The 20,170-nt window shown below is 37.0% G+C and overlaps 1 protein-coding gene across 1 annotated transcript in view; it reads left to right on the top strand.

Moving 5' to 3' along the window:
* The window catches only part of brinp2 (bone morphogenetic protein/retinoic acid inducible neural-specific 2), a gene marked incomplete at its 5' end in the record, with an annotated part of 239,201 nt that overhangs the window by 134,907 nt on the left and 84,124 nt on the right, over nucleotides 1-20,170 (top strand). The window contains 1 exon segment of the mRNA XM_014004447.1: nucleotides 15,219-15,409. Coding sequence (XP_013859901.1) covers nucleotides 15,219-15,409 — 191 coding nt within the window.

The raw sequence follows: 20,170 nt of genomic DNA, 5'->3' as shown, positions 1-20,170 counted from the left end.
CACACACACACACACACACACACACACACACACACACACACACACACACACACACACACACACACAAATTGGCCATAGCACAACTCTCAAAATAGCTTAGAGAAATGTAACAGGAAGCAAAGTGTTCATCTCTTTGATTTCCCCAGTAGGATTCTAATAAAAGAAGACAAGGAAGCAAATTTGGGAGCATATCACAAATCCTTAGGGTTAACTTTTGTCAAAGCCACTCTTAAAGTACCACTAAAATAAGCTTGATGTGATTGAATGGAGGCATATTGAGYCTGTACTGTTTCATTATAAAACAGGCACGGCGGGTAAAACACAAGCACAACAAAAGAACATTGTCAGACTGCTAAACTCTGGATTTTAGACATGAAGAAATGGGTCTTTTGTGCCAAACTTGGTCATTTTTCAATTTACCAGCTAAAATAAAGGTTGTTATAGTTTATAAGTAAAAGMGGTTTTAAGTAAACATGTAGGCTATTTTTACATGGCCATAAGTAAACRGAATGAATGGCCATTCGGAATAAAAATGTGTCATGTAAACGCCCCAATCGCAATATTCTGATCTGATTGAGCTCAATCAGAATGGATTTGTAATCCGAATGAGGGGGTGGTTTTTGCAGATTGGTAATCCGAAYGGCATGCATGAAACAATCTGGTTGTGGAAAACTGACCTAACTGCACATGTGCACCATTTGTCAACCTGACGTATTTCCGCCTGGCTATTCCAAGTCAGGAAGCAACAATGGTTGGTTAGTGATACAACATTTCTTTTAGAAACTTTGACAGAGCTCAGAGTTATTGAAAACCTTGATGAGTGTAGGAACATGGAGTACAGTAACATCTCCACTGTTATTAAAACCTGGTGCGGGTCCATTCTGGGTATTCAAAGACACAGAATGTTTATGTTCATCATGAAAGTAAAACTTCTTCTTCCGTCCTTTTTTAGGGAAGGTTTATAACTCTATGCAAGTTAGTACTTCTATTCAGAGCCAAGTGCATGTAAATGCTTTTTATGATCAGATTAATTACKTTTTTAATATTTGGATTATTTAATCTGAGGACATTTCAATCCAATCGAATAAATTTCCACATGTAAACACAGTTATAGGAAGGTTTTTATTAAACCTTCTCAACATAAGATTGTAGTTTAAACACTGGCATGAAGCTGCATGCCTTCAAGTAATGGCAGGCCTTTAAATTGCCTGTGACATGCATATCCTTCAACTACAAAATTTCAAATAAAACATTTTTATGTTTAGGAAACTTGATATGATAGACATGATTTTACTCATTTGGCAGATTTTCTTTTGAACTTGGCTCAGCCAAAGTGAAACAGGAAGTCTAAGAACTATTTAAGGAAGAAATCTCTCTGATCTTTGTTTATTGAAATAATATTATATGAACTCTTGACTCTTCTTCATCTCCCTGATGTGACTGAAAATAATCTAAAAAAAAACCCATCGGATTCTTCTCTACAGTCTGTGTTGTTAGATATCGTAGCATTGCTCTGTTCAAACATTCCCCTTTGACATCACTTCCTGTTATTTTACATGCAAAGATCTCAACAACTGTTCATCTCAGCTGCATGAAATTTCATTTGCAATACATTGTCAGTGTTATATTTACAAAAATGCATTCATATTTATTACAAAAATTTGATGTCTCAGGCACTTTAATTATCGTGCATACATACATATGTGACTTTTATAAAAAAACAAAAGTGGGTAAACAAAACTACATTTGAAGTAGAATGCAAATAAAAACTAAAACCTGACTCACTAAAAGTATAAACAGGACCCTTTATATAAACATACCTGATGACTTTTCTCATTAAAAGTACATTAGTTTCTCCTGCAACGCCTCGTTAAAGCAGATCATCCCATCGGTGAAGTAAAAATGACTTCCACAATTTGCTTGTCAAACTTCAGCTGGATTACTGACATATATTGAATATATTGTGGTTTGTTAAGGCAACAAGATGCCGCTGAAACATAACAAATGTTAAAAATAGCTGACAGAGACACCCAACCCAGAACTGCCAGCTTCATAAGTAGGCAGGTGATGTCTTGTGGAGATTCAGAACACGGCTGGAAATTACCACATGCTAAGTTTGTTGACTTTCTTTACATAATATTAGCTAGGCTGCATGGCCAAAACTTCTCAAATGGAGGGAAAAAGTCCACAAATAATCTTGATCTGTCCCTTCATGTCTCAGATCCCGTTAGCTGTCATAATACCATCACTGTTGGGGCTCCCATGCAGCGAGCTCCCGCTTTAATTCCTTCCAGGAGATGCATAATAGATCTGGTGGGAAGAACTCACACATCATTAAAAGTCAGATGTTAGTTTCCTCCCACCCTGCTGGGCGGACGGTCTATTTCCAGAGGGCCCGCACAAGACAGCGGGGAGTTTTAATGAAGTCAGATCCCAGGACAAGAGAATACACTTCATGATTTCACTCCCTGGGTGAAAAACTGAAACAGCACTTGCTCCAGAGCAGAAGCAAGATTCATTTATATCTTCTATTTAGGAGTAATAACCTTTGGATGAGTGTTTGACAAGGCAGTTTGAGAAACGTTATTTGGCAATTTCAAAGTTTAGGAAAACTTCAGCTCCTAACTGACTAATGTCTAACTAAATCATAGGCACGCCAGTTGGAATGTAAAGGCAGCATTTTTTTTTCTTTCAGAGCATTTTAACATCGTTAATTTCATCTTGAGAAAAAAAAACTCAGCATCTGTGAAAACCCAGAGTTTGAGTGTAATCGGATCTAAAATTTGCTTTGCTGCTCCACTGAGCCATGAGCACTATTTTAATGTTGAGTCAAGTCTTWGCACTCATTTAGAGTCAAAAATCTAGATCTAAACTGAATTTATCTCAGATGGTTTCAACTTTGAAACAGATGATGCTGCATAAGATGCAGAGGTCATATCATGCAGAGAGCATCAGGAAGGACTTCAACCATGACTGTTTAGAAAAATTTGGTGGTCTGATTGTYTAAGAACTGTTTTTTTAATATACCTTTCAGTTGCAGATAATTGTTGAAACRTGGCAACAATTATATCTCCTTTTTAAGGAAGCAAATGTTTAGAGAATATTCTAAAGACTGTAATCCCATCAGTCATAAAATGCTCAAACATTAAGAAGCTATTATATCTAGATGGCTGACCAGTACTAAATACCTTTGCAAATTAAAAAAATACTCTGTGCTAAAAGAACAGTGATTTACTAAGGCTGCATGCACAAAAAATAACTGCAATGATAGCAAACCAGAGTTGCAAAGACTTTTTTTAAACAGAACAAAGGTCATCAACCTGTGGCYACAGAGCTGCTTGGCTATTTCTAGYATTATTAGTTTAATTTGTATTTTTTTCTTTACTTTTATCTTGAATGTGATATTTTAACATTGAAAAAAAAAGGTCATGCATCACAGCTTACCRACCTCCTGCCTCACTGCTCGCTGCAGCTGTTCAGTGCACAGGTGAGCAGAGGCTGTCATTCTTACAGTCTTAAACAGTTAAAAGAAAAAGCACATTCACATTATTGTGAATATTGCCMGAGTGCAAATATTRTAATGCAGGCTGTRTTTGGAGAAAGATTCAGAAAAGAAAGAGAAAAAATTATTTAACAGCTCTGGACATCAACTAAATAAAAAATATATATATGATGACAGTTTTGATAGATTTTGTTTCACAAACAGTCCTATTTTATTTTTGCACTTTTTAAGCTTCAGTGATTTTATTTCAAAAAAAGTGGGCTAAATTTTATTTTATTTTATTACTCACACACTGTGGTAACAGAGGAAKATTAAGGGGACTCCATACATGTGAAGCTGTGCAGATTATATGTATTATCTTTCACTTTGTGTGSCAAGTTTCACAAAGCTTTCCTTCAAATTAATTCATGCAAGCTGGTGGAAAATAAATTTGCCTCCTTGTCCTCTCCTTCCTTCAGACACTCAGGTCGACAGTTTGCAGAAATGAAAAGAAAAAGAACCTCCTCTGTCCCAACTCTGGATAACATGAAACAAAACAAAGAAAAAAAACGGACACAGCAAAAATGGAAATTATATATATTTTGGTTTTATACGTTGTTATTYATATTAAAGTTTTAGATTTACAGTACTGTACTTTAGTGCACTATTATGTTTGCTCACAATTTTACACAAGCTAATCATTGATAAAGCAACCCTTATATGTTATGTACAGAAAAAACATGTAAAAGATGGAAGTTAACTTATATTAACAARGAATGGCAAAAGCTGTAGCCTGAATCCAAAACTGCAACATGAACTGAAACATGAAGTTTTTTGTTTTGTTTTGTTGAAGATTTTATTTTGTTTTGTTTCTTGATTATTATTGCTTGAAATTAATTTTGGAAAAAAGGGGCAGATATAAGATTTTTTTTTACTTCTTATGCCTCCTTTCATTTCAAGTGTGATTTTTTTTGTGCGTGAAAAAATGTATTTTTTATTTTTATTTTTAAATGAAATGAATAAATGAAATAAACTAAAAAATAAAACTATCTGAAACATGTAAGGCTGAACTGGCCAGCTCAAGGAGATTGGTTTCAGGATCAACCTCCTTATTACCACTGGCTTTTTTACAGATATCAAGCTCAACTTGGGTCTTGTAGCTGAGAGTCATATAGTGCTTACTCTAAGAGCCAGAACTTTTTTTTAACTTTAGGATGAACTGTTGATGTTTACTCTGTTTGTTAGCTRAATAGCTCAAGAACCACTATGTGAATTATATGGAAATGTATAGAAGTAATCATGAGATGTACATCTACAACTCTATAACAATTAAAAACAATTCAAAACGGCCACAGAAGTAGGTTGAACTTAAACTACACAGGAGTAAATAACTCAGTCAGTTTGACAGGTATTAATCTAAAATTGTATGTAGGAGACACTGACAGTCATTGTGAACACATACCCTTAGTATGACATCTTGAGATATCACATGAAATAGTGCATAGTGTTACTGGAAGGTTTGACCAAACTCGACACAAGATGATTTCAGTTTAAAGTTCTGCCATGAAAGTCGGTGGGCGATCTGCTAGGTCTTTAATTCGATCAACGTCTACTTTATGTCATGCTGCTGGAGTAACCATGTTCCCCTGATCACAGGAGCAAAGTAAAACTGCACTCAGTGAGATGGGCTGGAAATATCTCCCCACCTGCATCAAAGCTCACTTCSACAGAGGACTGTTTGCGAGCGTTGAAGAACAATTTTCCCGGAGGAACATGAAGGTTGTGCACTCCTCCACACCACATCCTGAAACAGTCAGAAGCAATAAGTGGGCCACTTCGTATTAAGTGTTAGAACCGTACCTGATTCAGGTGAAACTGCTCATTATAAAGTTGCAGCTCTTTTCACTTGCAACACTACAAACTTCTCATCATGAGCCAAAGCTTAGAACAAACAGGCTTGTGGTGAACACAGTCAGAGGGGGCAGGACTGAGTACAGATCCTACAATTCTGTTAGTGGGTTTCTTTTTACAGTTCCACTTTTTGGCTTTGTTTCCAAAAATCTTTTGATGGCTTTATTTTACCACTATAACCCCGCTGAAGATGTACAAAGAAACAGGGAAACCTAAAAAAAAAAAAGATCGGTTGTGTTTGCTTTTAAAATCTAGACATAAACAGTATCAGCATAATCATTTGCTTGTAACATCTGTCGCTTCTTATACAGCATCTGCTGGATGATCTGATATTTCTGGAGTAAAATGCAACATGTAGGTGAGCCCTGATTGGATTGTACAATCCTCAGTGAATCTGTGCCGATATGATACTAGCACACTTTTATTATAACACCAATTTAGAAATATTCCTTTTAACTAATACATTTTCACAAGTTTTATTTATTATTATTATTTCTAAACTTTTATTTTATTTTACCAGGAAAAAACATTTTTCATTAAAGTCCTGGCCAATAAGTACAATTAAATTACATGGTTAGTTACACATTAAATTATTAAAAGAAGTGACACCAGAAAAATATGAAAAATATTTAAAAGCAAAACTAAGAACATGTACAGTGCATATAATTAAGCTCCTATGTATCAGTTTGAAAGCTCTCAAAGATATTAAGTCGCTTCATGTTCAATCATTATGCAACATATTGTACACATAAGTTGATATTGTTTTACTTCTTTGACATAAATCAAAGAAAAATATGATATTTAACAATAAAAATATTAAAATAATAATGTTAAATTATAGCCTTCATTGAACAAAAGACCATTTTGTGCTTTGTGTTTGAGGTGAGGATCATTTAATCTTGACAAATGGCAAAGTTGTATCTATTTTGATCAAACTTTCAAAATAATTCTGTGTAAATCGTGTGCAATGTTCTCCTGTCTTTCTGAGTTACTACATCAAAATTTACCTTAGTGTCTGTTAAAGTGACTGAGTTATGGCCAATCATGCTTTTAAGGTTTGCTGGCTTTTATGGCTATCTTGATAAAAAGGTAAGCAGTTGTCAATGTACATTGATTAAGCACGTTACGAGTCAATCGGTTCCTGAAATATTTTGCTAACAGACACACAAACACTGTATGTAAAATATACAGTACATAATACATATAAAATATATTATATTTCTAAAAGCACCTTACAGCATTTCCACCATAACACTGTTTGTTCATGAGCACAACAAAACCGGGAGAGATCACCTGACTGTTTTTAAAGCGAGGGGTAGCGACTGCAGCAGCTGCACCTGTCCACGTGCAGAGCTGCTCCAACCTGCCCGGGATTTAAGAGTCCATTCATGTCAACCCCTTCAGACGGTTACCTGTATATTGAGTGTCAAAAATTCGTTATTTGCGCAAAAAAAAAAAATCAGTAGCTATTAATCACATGCAGGTGGGGTGGAGGAGCAAACGGACCGCAGCCGCGCAGGGTGGGGAGGAGGGGTGGGGGGCATCTTTTAAAGACTTGTCAACATTTGACTTTCCTTTTTTTTCCTCTGAGTCAGCTTCAGGTGTTTGTAATTAGTCATAAATATCTTCTAAATTTAACCAGGTGTTTCAATACCTTTAAATTACACAATAATTTTGCTGGAGATACTTTTCAGTTTTATTAAAAAACAATATTTTTTTTTTCTGTGCAGAGAACGTCCTGTGCTATATTTTTTAAATAAATATATCAAAGCTCCTCAGTTGAAAACATTAAAATGATAGAAGAGCTGTTTAAAAACCTCTTTCCTCAGAAAGTCTTCAGTCCTAAGAATACTAAAATGTAACTTTTAATAAGGTCATGCACACAGTATACTCCTATTTAAATGAAAATGTTTGATCTGTAAGAAGAAAGCTTATGATTGTTGATTTTTGCTCTCTATTTCAAAGAAGAGAATTAGGAGAACTTCACTCAAGCAGCTACTGAGACTGTCAACCTGCTGACTGAGAACATTTGTATATATAAACTCTGTATGCAGAACAATATAGCCTGCTTATTAACTAACATTTTTATTGAGATATTTGCGGACAACCAGATTTTGAGAACCTGTTGTCCCCCCACACACACACACACACACGAGAGGCCACCACCGCAGTTAAAGAAATCCTGGGGGAAACCTGAACATTGATCAATAACATTTAAAGACCTCAGTTGGTGCTTCTAAATTTAGCCTATAAATATAGCACGTGTTAATCCACTAATAAATTCTAAAATTAGCTAAATCCCTAAAGCACGAATCAGCAAATTAGTTCCCCTATTAGGGCTTTAGGGCTTTAGGGCAACTGTGCCCACCACTGCCATTTACCAAGGCCATTTCTGCATAACAGAATAGTTCACAACTTTACAATTTCCGCATACAAAAAAAAGTTTGAAGTGACACACACGTATGGGGTGCCAGGTGTAAAGTAAAATGTTAAAAAATGTCACTAACACATTTTTCATTATTTAGGTCACTGTATGACTGTTAGAAATATTCCACTAACATTTTATTGTTATATAGCTGATTGTTCTTACAGTTAACTAATTTACCAATTGTTAAATTTAAATGTTAAAAAGTGCATACATATTTTAAACCCTAAATCTGCAATAGACAATAGCAACCACTGCGTTAGAAGTGCTTGCAGCATTTAGTTTTAACTAACCAGCATGATGTCATCACCCTGCGACAAACATCAATGCTAGTTGCTGCTAACGCTTCTGACGCTGCTGAAGATGACATTTAAAATCTAAATTAAAAATGCTCTCATTAAAATAATATGAATGGTACCTGAGGTTTGGCAGTTTGAAGTAAGCTTGAACACCAGCTGTAACTGCAAGTTTCACTTGTAGTGAAGCATTAGCTGCATTCAAGCTTTATCATTTCCTTTTGACTCAGGTTGATGACATCTTAACATCAGCCGAGCACGAACAGCAAAAGTTGTGTTCCATTTCAAAATAYTTAAATGTAAACTTTAACATTTAAGACTTAAGTATAACTTTTTGATTTATTTAGGATTTATTACTCACAAATATTTTTAGGATTTAAATTTAACGTTTAGTAAAAACTATCAAAATGCATGAACAGTGAGCTAAGTAACAATATTAGTGGATTTTATTTTTAACATTCAGAATGTGAGCTACATAATTAAAATATGTTAGTGACCTTTTATTATTTTACACTTGGCACCCCGTGCACATACAGTGCAGTGCGAAAATTTGCACCTGCCTAATTTTGTTCAACCAATTATTGCGCACTTTCTGTAAATCATATAAACTTCATTTCACTTCTCAAATATCACTGTGTTTGTCCCCTATATGATATATTTAACTGATTTTTTTTATCCAAACAATCAATGATTTATGAAGGTAAATCAGGAAAATTAACAAAGTTGCCCAAACCTTCGCACCCCACTGTATGCTATTGTTCATCAGTGTTTGAGTTTTGAAAAAAAAAGTGGGCATTTTTTCACATAAAAAAGTTGGTGAATTTGACAAAAATTTAACTTTTCTCCAACACACAGAACCACACTCATACATAATTGAGTCATGCACGTCGTTTGAAATTCAGACGATGTGATAACTCATCATACATAATGTAACATGCACTTCGAAACACTCTCACAACCTCCACTGTGGCCAAATCCTCCCCTCAAAACACCCAGCAGCCGCAGCTACGCTAATGTGCAACATTTGGTAAATATAGGTTCCGTTCAGGCTGATAGCCATCCACTTATATTTGCTAATATCTCATTGCTAATAACACCCAGGTGTGACTTTCTGACATTGCTGCCAGAAGGAACTTCCATTATCATTTTCTGCATAGGTAGAGACTTTCTCTCTTTATTTTTCATCTTCAATTAAAAACAAAATTTCCTCTTCTTCAGCAAAACTGAGTGCCAGAGCTGCAGGTGCTATCAGCGCTGTGCTAAAACCTTTTAATTAACACCATCTATCATCATTAGCCAAGTGGTCAGCCAGCAGTCTCACTGTTAACTCTTAGAGAGCGAAGCGAGGAGAAAGGTAAATGATGCGGCGCGCTCCTTTTGCTTTCACGGGCCCCGTCACCATTGGCTCCCCTTCCACTGTGCTCAGCCACTGCAGAGCGGCTCTGAAAACACATCAGTCTACATCAGCCCCACTTAATCAGTTTGGAACTACTGCTTTCCTGTGACTCGCTGGACTAAACGCTAAGCTAAAACCAACGCCTGCTGATGCATGTGATTAATTGATGTTTGCTGCATACAGATGAGATTAACCTTTTGTTTGAGATATTTGTCATTTAGCTGCTGCTTGAAGTAAAATGACTTTTTTTAAACAATAAAAAATGTTGTAGCTAAAAATAAGTAGCCATTTTGTTTGACCAGAACAGAAGTGAAACTCCATTTGAATTATTTATGTTGTGCTAAGTAGCCTCAGGGTTTGGTGACGGAGATTTATTGCTGTGATACCCACTTCATTTAAAGCAGCTCGATACAACAAAAACACAAGAAAGTAGAAGCACTCGGAGAGTGCAAACCTACGCCAAGGCCAATTTCCCCCATCCTGCAATAGAGTAAATGCACAAAAGCAGATATGGAAATACATTTGCTGAATAAGTTCTGACATAACGAACATTTAAGCAGGCAGTATGCACAGGATTTCTTCTCAGTGGAGTCCAATGTGAAAAAAATATCAGACTCGTCACCTGACGTTATTCATCGTCAAATTGGTCTCGGATTAAGCTCCTAAGTTTTCATCAGTCACATTCCACCATGTAAAATGTCTGTTTTATCCCCTTTTATAAATTTGTAATGGTTTGACTTAGGGTTGGGCATAATCGTATAGTGTGCAATWAATCGTGAGAAAAACATTAATCTATTATTTTTTGGCACATGATGATTAATACGATTAWTGCCACCAGGCAGACTGACTGCATATTTCCCTGGCCAGTCTCGTCGGTGCTCCTCTCCTCTTCAAATATGATGAACTTTTTAAAAAACTTCTGTAATTTATTTATCTATCAACACAATTAAAAAATTGATGTATAACCTGAAGTCTGTTATTTTGACACAATTTGGAACAGATTTTTATAAAGAGCAAATCTTTCCCTCTAAATTGGTCATGTGACTAGGACATAAGGGTGTCCAGGGGATTAATCGTCAAATTAATCGTTATCGGCTAAATACCGCAATTAATCAAGATTCATTTTTTTTTGCCAATATTGCCCAACCCTAGTTTGACTCTCTTTATAAAGTGCTTCCTGGTACAGTCGGCTCATGAAGCGAGTTGGTATTTTATTTTATTTTGTTTTTTTAAAAGTGATTTAAGCAAAATACAGAGTGAGCGCTTTCAGCACAAACACTTCCACGAGCTTCAGAGCAATCACACAAATAAAGTTCTTATGTGTACATATTCCATGCCAAACAAACAAACTAACAAACAAACAAACAACTAACCTCCGAGTCTGAAGTTCACCGGCACGCGTCACTCCTCTTTCTCGTTCTTTATCTTAGTTCAGCTCAGGACCCAGGACTCAGAGCTAGCTTCCTCCTCAGTCAAACGACGACTCATTTTGACACACAGACTTATGAACAACACTACTACAAACAATGCACACACACTCACACACTCTAACACACGTCTGCACTACTAGCTTCCAAAATGCCGAAATCAATCTGTTCTCCTCCCGTCTCCAAAGGCCAGAAGTGATCTGTTTACAAGCCCATGACAAAAATAGGTTTCATGGTGCAGTCACGCACTTCCTGGTCACAAAATGTCCTCTAAATATGCACCAAATACGTAAAAATGCACACATTATGGCAAAAATTATTCATCATTAAATCTGGTTTTATTTGGAAGTAAATAAAAAATAAAAATATATAAAAACATTACTTTTATAAAGTTTGAAGTCCGTGCTGTCCAATCCAGTTCAAATGAACACTGAAAGCTCTCACTGTTTTTTACAGAAGCCCTGTGAAAGCATCACAGCTTTGCCGATCTCAGAGGGTTAAAAGATAAAAAATTTCCTGTATCCGCATCGTGATCCGGAACATCACCCAAATTTAATTGTGTGTTCCTTGGGCGAGTACCCACATGTGGTAAAAATGTCATGACAATTCGTCTACAAGTTTTTGAGTAATTTTGTCCACAGACAGAACGACAGACCAACATATGCGACCGAAAACATTTTTTTGCAAAGCTATAGTTCAGTGTGGAGAGAAAACAAACAAAAAATGTTTCTGCAGGGGAACAAAGTGCAGCGCTGTACCGTGATCACGCAGCGAAAAGTGCCTGGAACAAGTGAAACATCTTGAACAGACTCTAAGTGGAGAGYACACTGAACATGCAAGTGGAAGGAGAGGGGGAGAAAGACGGTGGAAGAGTAGGTGTCTCTGAAAACAACAGGAGAGAGAAAGGAGGTTTGCTTTGTTCCACTTCAAAGTTTTTTTTTTTGTTCCCCCACACTTCTTTTCCTCCGTGGCATCAAACTGAACCCTCAGTCTCGCTTTGGTTGTTCTGCTTTCACAAGAACATTGTGATCAGAGCTTCATATAGTTTGTGCGTATGTTCGGCACAGCTCTGGTCAGTCTTTATGTGGTGCATCATATGAGAAGGAACCTTCTAATGAAGCACTAGACAGCTCCTGAGGCCCTTTTATCTGAGGACAGCTTCATCATATGCCGTGCTAAATAGTTTCAAATATGAGCTTTCCTTTGAAGATGTATATTCAGTGCAGCAACTAAAAACTAATTACATCCTGCTGCTTTATTTATTATAGCACTGGCTGAGGGACCCTATTTATCTTTACTGTGTAATGTTGGGTGGAGACTGGCCCATTGTATACTTCCAAGTGTTGTTGCTGTGCTGTCAACAGTATAATTATGGTATTGTGTTGTCAGTAATGGTAAACTTTTGACTCCTAATGGTAGAGTAGAAGCAGCTAGTAGGATACTGAGGCAATGATAGAGTACACATCCTCTGTGTGTGCTCAGCTGCGACTGTGTGTTGGTGAGAAAGTGCACTCGTGGGAAAAACACTGTGTCACCACTGGTATTTTGTTATGTACGGCTGCATACATAATGTGCTAATACTCAACGCCTGTGTTGCCAGCAGATTTATGCAGATGAGGACCATTTGTACTTTTTTCTGCTGCTATTGGCATAATGTTCCCACCTCTCTGGGCTTTGGCTGTTGAAAGAGAAGGATGATGAAATAATTAGCGGTGGCGTGAAATGAATGAGTTCTCCTATTTTTTTTAATTGTATTATTTATTGTCCTAACTCATCTGTGTCTAGCTGACTAACTGTAGCATTTTAGTGCTGTAAGCTTTGTGTACAGTGTCAGCAACTCTAAGACCTTTCAGACACTTAGGTTCTTATGTRTGGAGAAGGCAGAAATCATTGGAATATAAATATGTTAGAATTCCATAATACTCACTAACTAGACTTCTCAGATTTAGAGTAATTGGAGGAAATAGACCTTTCTAAGAATCATAATTCATTGAGCTCAAACAGCTTTCTGGTCAGAGGTGAGACGTTGCCTCAAGCAGACGAGTTCAAATGTCTTGGAGTCTTGTTCACAAGTGATCAAATGATGGAGCTGGAGATGGGTTGATCAGGGCCTTGTTCCCAATAATGAGGGCATTAAAACGGTCTGTCATGGCAAAGAGAAGACTGATCGAAAAAGCAAATCCCTCAATTTATTTGTCTATGTTCCAACTTTTACGTGTGGTCATGAGTTGTGAGCAGAATATTAAGAGCTTGAATCCAAGTAGCTGAAATGGTATTCTTCTAAAAGATGGCCAAGCTCAGCTTTCAGATATAAGATGATGAGAGCCATAATTTATGGTAAGCTCAGTTTAGAGCTGCTGTTACTCTGCATCAAAAGGAGTCAGCTGAGGTGGTCTAGCTGTCCCATTAGGGCCCCTACTTGTGGACATTGTCCAGCCATGTCTAACTGGGAGGAGACCTGGGCAGGCACAGATCTTGCTGGAAGGATTATATATCCTCTCTGGCCAAGGAATGCCTTGGGTTTGCCCAGGAGGAGCTGGAGTGTGTCACTGGAGAGAGGGGTGTTTGGGTTTCCCTGCTAAAACATCTGCCTCTGGGACCTAACCTAAGCATTAGAAGATGGATGGATGGATGGATGGATGGATGGATGGATGGATGGATGGATGGATGGATGGATGGATGGATGGATGGATGGATGGATGGATGGANGGATGGATGGATGGATGGATGGATGGATGGATGGATGGATGGATGGATGGATGGATGGATGGATGGATGGATGGATGGATGGATGGATGGATGACAGACGCACTGAATATTTTTTTACCTGCATAATCCTGTTCACGGACACAAGATGCTGGTGCCTGTCTCAACAGGGTTTCCAGACTAATAATCTAGAATTATATTTTTAATCCAACATAAACAAACAAGGGGCTTAATTAGTTCAGTGTTCAGTACTGTGGTCTTGTAATCTTGAGGCTGCAGGTTCAAGCACATGTTGTCTCAGGAAAGGCATCCGGAGTAAAACAATTGCCAAATCATTCACACGCGCTTGCTCTCTGTAGCAGCCCCCCGCAGAAGAAAGCAACCCAAAGGAAAACAACAACAGCAATGTAAACAAGAAAAAATGCTGTAAACATATTAGTAATGAGAAATCATTAGGAACTGTTTTACAGTCCTAACCAAGTTCCAGATTTATGAACATCGGGGAATACATTAGAAAACTGAACAGCTGTGTTTTATTTGTTGCATTCCTGTCAAATGCACAGTACCTGAGGCTGTTTATGTTCAATTTCTATAGATTCAATTTACATATATGCATATGTTCATCTCTTTGGTCACTTAAACTGTTAAAAAAAGATTAGATCAAAAACAAAAACAATGTTTACTATTTTATCCTTAGTGGAAAAGTGAGTATTAGCAACAGTGAGTTTCATTGAATTTTGTGCAGGTTGGGTTTGCTTTAATTAAAGTTACTAAATATATCATAGTTGATTAATATGTTCACCTAGGACCTTTATAACCTTGTGTATGATAACTGTATTACCATTTCATATAGGACTAGAGAGCAGCTGATATAATGCTTTTGGGCATGAACTGCTATTTTCTCTAATAACTGAGACCTTTCTGCAACAATATGCAAAACTTCACTCTTTGTATTAAAAATAAGAKAACTGTCATTATTGATTCTAGCGCAGCTTTGTAAAAATCCTGACAGCCAAGATCTTAGTCATTATCAAAGAAGCAGGTTCTTTCCTTAGTTTGTGGATGTAGGCTTGCAGTTTACCAGCACAATAAAACATTATTTTGTAATATGTTTAACTGGAACTGAGCTGTACTTTGTTTTAGGTTTTTAGTAGTTTAGTAGTTAGACAACTGGTGTTCTCTTCATTTTTTGTATAAACTAAAACAAACAATTAATTTTTTTTTAAATATTACTGATAAGACTAGAAAACTTGTTCATTTTCGTCAAAATCAATTTAACAAGACTGAATAGATGATTTGGAAATACTTCAACAATAGAGCTAACTTATGTGTGAAATGTGTAAGTATAGTGCTCCCAACTGATGCACAAAGTTAATATGAACAGAATGCCATGAATAAAAGAAAACCAAGAATAATCAATACCTTAACCGTCAATTGGTAGTGGTCAGTATTTGAACTTTCATTTGGAAGAGCAACATAATTCCCATCGTGCATGCAGGTGCACGCAGGTTATAACCCGGTGAAGCACCTGTAGAACAATGTGTGTATTCACTTGGTAATATATTCTTGATTGCAGGGAGTTCAGCCACTGGAAGGTGAACAGCCTGGCCACAGAGAAGAGAGATTTTCTCAAAGCTCCGTTGCCCTTGGCACCAGAGTTCCTACGCAACCTGCGATTACTGGGGCGACGGCCAACCCTGCAGCAAATCAACGAAAACCTCATCAAGAAGTACGGGACCCACTTCCTAGTTTCTGCTACCCTGGGAGGTAAGGAAGGACCGCAGGTGATTACCTTTATCCCTGGGTTAGGAAGTGCTGAGACCTACCAAAAACTAGAAAAAAGTTTCTCAATTTAGCTCTCAGAGGAGCTTACAGTCTGCATCAAAAAGCACTGCATAGAAATTGCAAGTAAAATACCACAATTTCAATGGGACCCCTGCCATGCACCATGCAGGATCCAACCAGAGTTGTCTCCAGCGGTGGCAATTTTCCACTCATACTTTCCTCTGATGAACATTACACACAACTGCAGGAGTCTCACGAAGCAGCAGAGGGATTGAACTGACCTGTTTCTTTGCATATTTTGCCSTCTTTTTCTCTCTTTGTTGGATTTCTTTTTAGCCCTGATCCCTGAGGCGAGAGGTAATTCACAAAACTGAAGTGCTGGCGGTATTGATTGTGTGCACCTCACAAAAACAAGACCATTGGCTGTTTTATACTCAGTGTGATCACTTTGTGATGTTGATACACTGCTGAGCCCGAGCCGCACATCGCACGCTCCGGCTGTTAGTTGGGTCCGACAGTTAGCTGTTTTAATGTGTGTGGTCTTGTAATTAGTATCAATATTTAAAACTTAGATCATCGATGTAATTGCCAAGTCAGACTTATTAAATGCCTTGCATCCCTTGAAGGAATGCTAATCACCCTCTGCCTTTCATGCCAGARTATTAGACTAAAATTAGTCTATGTTGTGAAATGATGTGCTAGCTATGTAGGCCAAACTTTGAAAATCATATGATATTATAATATATTTTGTGACCTGTTAAGGCCAGGGTTGTGAATTATTGTCAGCTACTACCACATACATTATGTTAACATAATGTCAGAAAAAATCACTGAGATACAGTATAGCCATTTTTATGTAGGCTAAGGTTGTTTAGCTGTAGTTGCCATGTGGACTTAGATTGAGTAAGTTGTAAATGTTCATCTAATGGCTGGATTCTGAAAGTTTTATTAAAAACTGTTTAGTGGTTCAGCTGACACTTTGCTAACAGTCCAGYCTAATGTGCACACATGCAGGCAAAAGCATTATTTCTCTGCCTTTTCACCTTTACTGGGTGGTAATAATAGAGTGCCTGTGACATCATTTTTTATAATAACTATGAATGTATTTTTGTAAAGATATCATTGATAATACATTGTAAAAAACTCATGTTGTTGAGGAGAAGAAACAGGAAGTGATGTCAAAGGGGAATGCCTGAATGTAAACAGAGCATTGCACAGACTATAGAGAAGAATCTGATGTTTATTTAGAATATTTTAATCACTACCATAAAAAGATGAAAAAAGAGTCAAAGTTCAAATAATATTCTTTCAATAAACAAAAAACAGAGAGATTTCTTTCTCAATGAGTTCCCCTTTGATGTTACTTCCTTTTTCACTTTAGCTGAGCAAATTTCAAAAGAAAATGTGCCAATTATGTGACATAATAGGTTAAATCATTTGTATTATACCAAGTTTCTTAAATATAAAAATAATATTTATTTGACTTTTTGTATTTCAATTTTCATGTCACAGGCACTGTAATTTAGATATTTTTAAAAGTTCTTTGATGGTCCTTTTTTTGAGCCACTTCAGTAGAAAACATAATGTAATATATATTAGTTTCTTCATCATCAGTGACTCAATGAATTCTTTAATGGTCTTAAGATCATAACTGAACACTATGTTTTACTCTGAAAGTACCTCACAGATTTCACCCCACACAGTCGTCAGATAGTGGCTAACATGATTTTACATATAAATCCAGAAGACAAATCCAGTTTTCTGACAGCCACTCTATAGTATATGCATCCATAGACACCAAAGCTTGCAGCCATATACATTTTAGAGTTCTCACTCCAGCATCAGTGTGGGAGACAGAGCAGAGATGGATGCAGTGTCACACTGATAGGTAGACTCTACATGTAATTAACAGTCCCAGCTAAATGTGCTGAGCCAAGCTGCATACTGATTAGTTTGTAGCAGAGCAAAAGTGCACATTCCTGGTGTCTGTTTGTTGTTGTGCTTTTGTTCTACTGCTTTCACTCCATTTTTCTGTTTTGTAAAGTCTGCCAGCAGCCTCTATCTGCTCCACAGACTGCCTTTTTTTTTTCAAAAACTAAAGCAAACAAAATGATTTAACGATGCCATGGAGCTTTCAAATGGTATTTTGTTAGATTATGAATTGAGATGAATTGTATTCTTGTAATATTTTTTGATGTGACTGACTCACCAGTCTGTCATTATAAAATGACCCTTCTCTGACCACTTTCAAAACACGTTTTATTGGAAAAATCTACAGAGCGGCATGATTTGACACGTCAYCTAGCTTAATTTTTGTTTTGTTTTGTTTTTTGTAGATCGGTCATGCCACTTATTAAACTGCAAAAACTCGAAGGAGAAGACAAAAATAACCCAAATCTTAACAGGTAGCCTGGACTCCTAATTCATGTCAACAATAGAGATTAACATGTCAAAACACATGCAGGAGATTGTACATGCAAATGCATTTATAACCYCCAAATTAGGGTAGACTCTTTATCATTAGCTCTTCAAAAAAACTGTTCTGTTGGCAGAGCTCAAGGGCTCTGTCTTCTACCTGAATGCTCTTCTTTGTCTTCTATAATCTGTGTTGTTTTTCAACCCATTCAGTTTTCTCTGTTCTTTATTAATTTTTTTAACTATTACGTAACAGTCAAAAAGAAAAAAAAATAAGTACGTCCTCATAATGTGCCCCATCGGGGCACATGACCCTCTATGAACAATAGAGCTAATCAAGCCTATTGTTAGGCGATGGCCCTCTTTTGCATGTGACTAACCTGTTTGTCCACCATGTGGAGGCAGTGCTTATAAGGCTGAGTTCACCTGAAACTCATCAGACTGAAGAAGTCTCTTGGAGGAGAGACGAAACATTTCACTAAAGAAGAACCCAACCAGAGGACCTACTTATTTTTTCTTTTTGTTTTTTTTCTACCTGGATTACTGAGATGCATCAGGACATTACATGACAGTATTTATGAAAGAACTTTTAATAAGGTATGGACTTACTTACAAGCCAAATTTGTCATCTTCATTCTCCTCTTGCTCTGAGTCAGACTCTGGCTCCAACATGTAAGGCTGGATGGACAAGTCTTCCGTTGCTGACATCATTTAAATCGGTCCAATACTCAGCTTTGAATGTTTGTTTACACAAAAAGAAAGATTAGCACAAAAACATGCTTTTGTGTCAAAGCAATGCTTTTATAGTGAGCCTAGTCCCTCTCGGATATGATGTCATACCTCTACAACAATTCTACATTTCTGAAACCAAACACTCTATTCATACTGCTGGAGGAAAGCACAAAAACTTGATGATTCTTGTACTGATTAAAGAAAATGATTACCTGATTAAATGATCGCAGGGTATAAGATATAAGATTCAGTTAATCAACCAAAAAACATTGAGCCTGCCCATTGTCTTCCTATGCAATTCCGCTTGATTTTAATCTCACTTAATTGCCCTGTCTGGGTTTTTTTCCCATTGACATGGATTTTTCTGGTAGAATTTCAACCGAGCCAATCAGCGAACAGAAGGAGGAGTTGTGAATCATGACAATGATTTTCTGTGCTGTTTTAGTCTGCTTGTAGTTTAGCAATGGCAGCGGAGGAATTGAATGAAGCCATTCAGTCTGTGTTGACAAGGCTTACAATTTAAATAAAATTTATCTTGCAAAACCTGCAGCACTCATTTACAGCCGTCTCATTTCTCTCGGTACTTCTACCTTCCCAGTAGGGGATGGTTGTTTGCAGCACTCACAATTTCTGGTTAGTTTCTTAGCTTAGCTTCCTTCGCAGTCGAGCTGGCACACTGCATGTCACAGCCAAATTTTAGTGATTGGGTAAAATCAGATCCAATCATTTTAAACTTCAAAAGAGTCCATGCCTTCAGCAAGCAATCGTTTCTCCATGGCAGAGTCCAGACCCTCTGTATGAAGTGAAGCAAATAGGCTGTTTTTTACTAGACTACAAAACATGTAACACCACTATATAATCATATCCCTGCTACATTACAGTTCCACATAATAAAGACCCCAATTGAATTATTTAAATGTTTAAAAGGATCCATAATTAGTTGTAACATTAGACTTTATTTGATAAACATTGATTTTAACTGTAAAATAAAGACGGTAAAAATACTGTAGGCTGTTTAGTTTTGTAAATTTTTCTAAATATATTTTAACTCGGACCGAGCCATTTTATTTACACAGAAAGCATTCTGGGTAAATGATGATATGGATAGGTCCTCAGTGCAAGTGAGCTATATCCACCCTGAAGGGTAATCTTGGACAATATCTGACAATTATCTCTTTTAAATGAAACCAGAGAGTGTTGACAGAGAGGAGAAGGCAGAAATTATTCAGTCTACAACTGAAATGTGGATGGAGGACAACAGAGCTGCTTTATGGAAGAAGAACCTCAGCTTAGCCTGTTAGCCTTCATGCTGGCGCAGATGCTATATTGTCCTATATGTATTAGCTTGGTGCTAGCGAGACAAACTAACAGGATAAACTGAGGTCCTCCATCCATATTTTCAGTTACAGGCTGAGTCATTTTTGCGTTCCCCTCTCTGTCATGTGGATGGAGGACCTCAGTGACGAGAGGAGAATGTGTAGCAATGACCTAATAAATATATATTAGGGCTGCAACGATTAATTGATTAATCGACGACTAATCGATTATTAAAATAATCGACTTTAATAATCGATTAATCGTTTTCTTTTTGTTTTT

This window comes from Austrofundulus limnaeus, unplaced genomic scaffold (assembly GCF_001266775.1).
Source record: "Austrofundulus limnaeus strain Quisiro unplaced genomic scaffold, Austrofundulus_limnaeus-1.0 Scaffold24, whole genome shotgun sequence".
NCBI classification, from domain to species: Eukaryota; Metazoa; Chordata; class Actinopteri; order Cyprinodontiformes; family Rivulidae; genus Austrofundulus; species Austrofundulus limnaeus.
The sequence above is the reverse complement of the archived record's forward strand: the minus strand, read 5'-3'. Positions and strand labels throughout refer to the sequence as shown.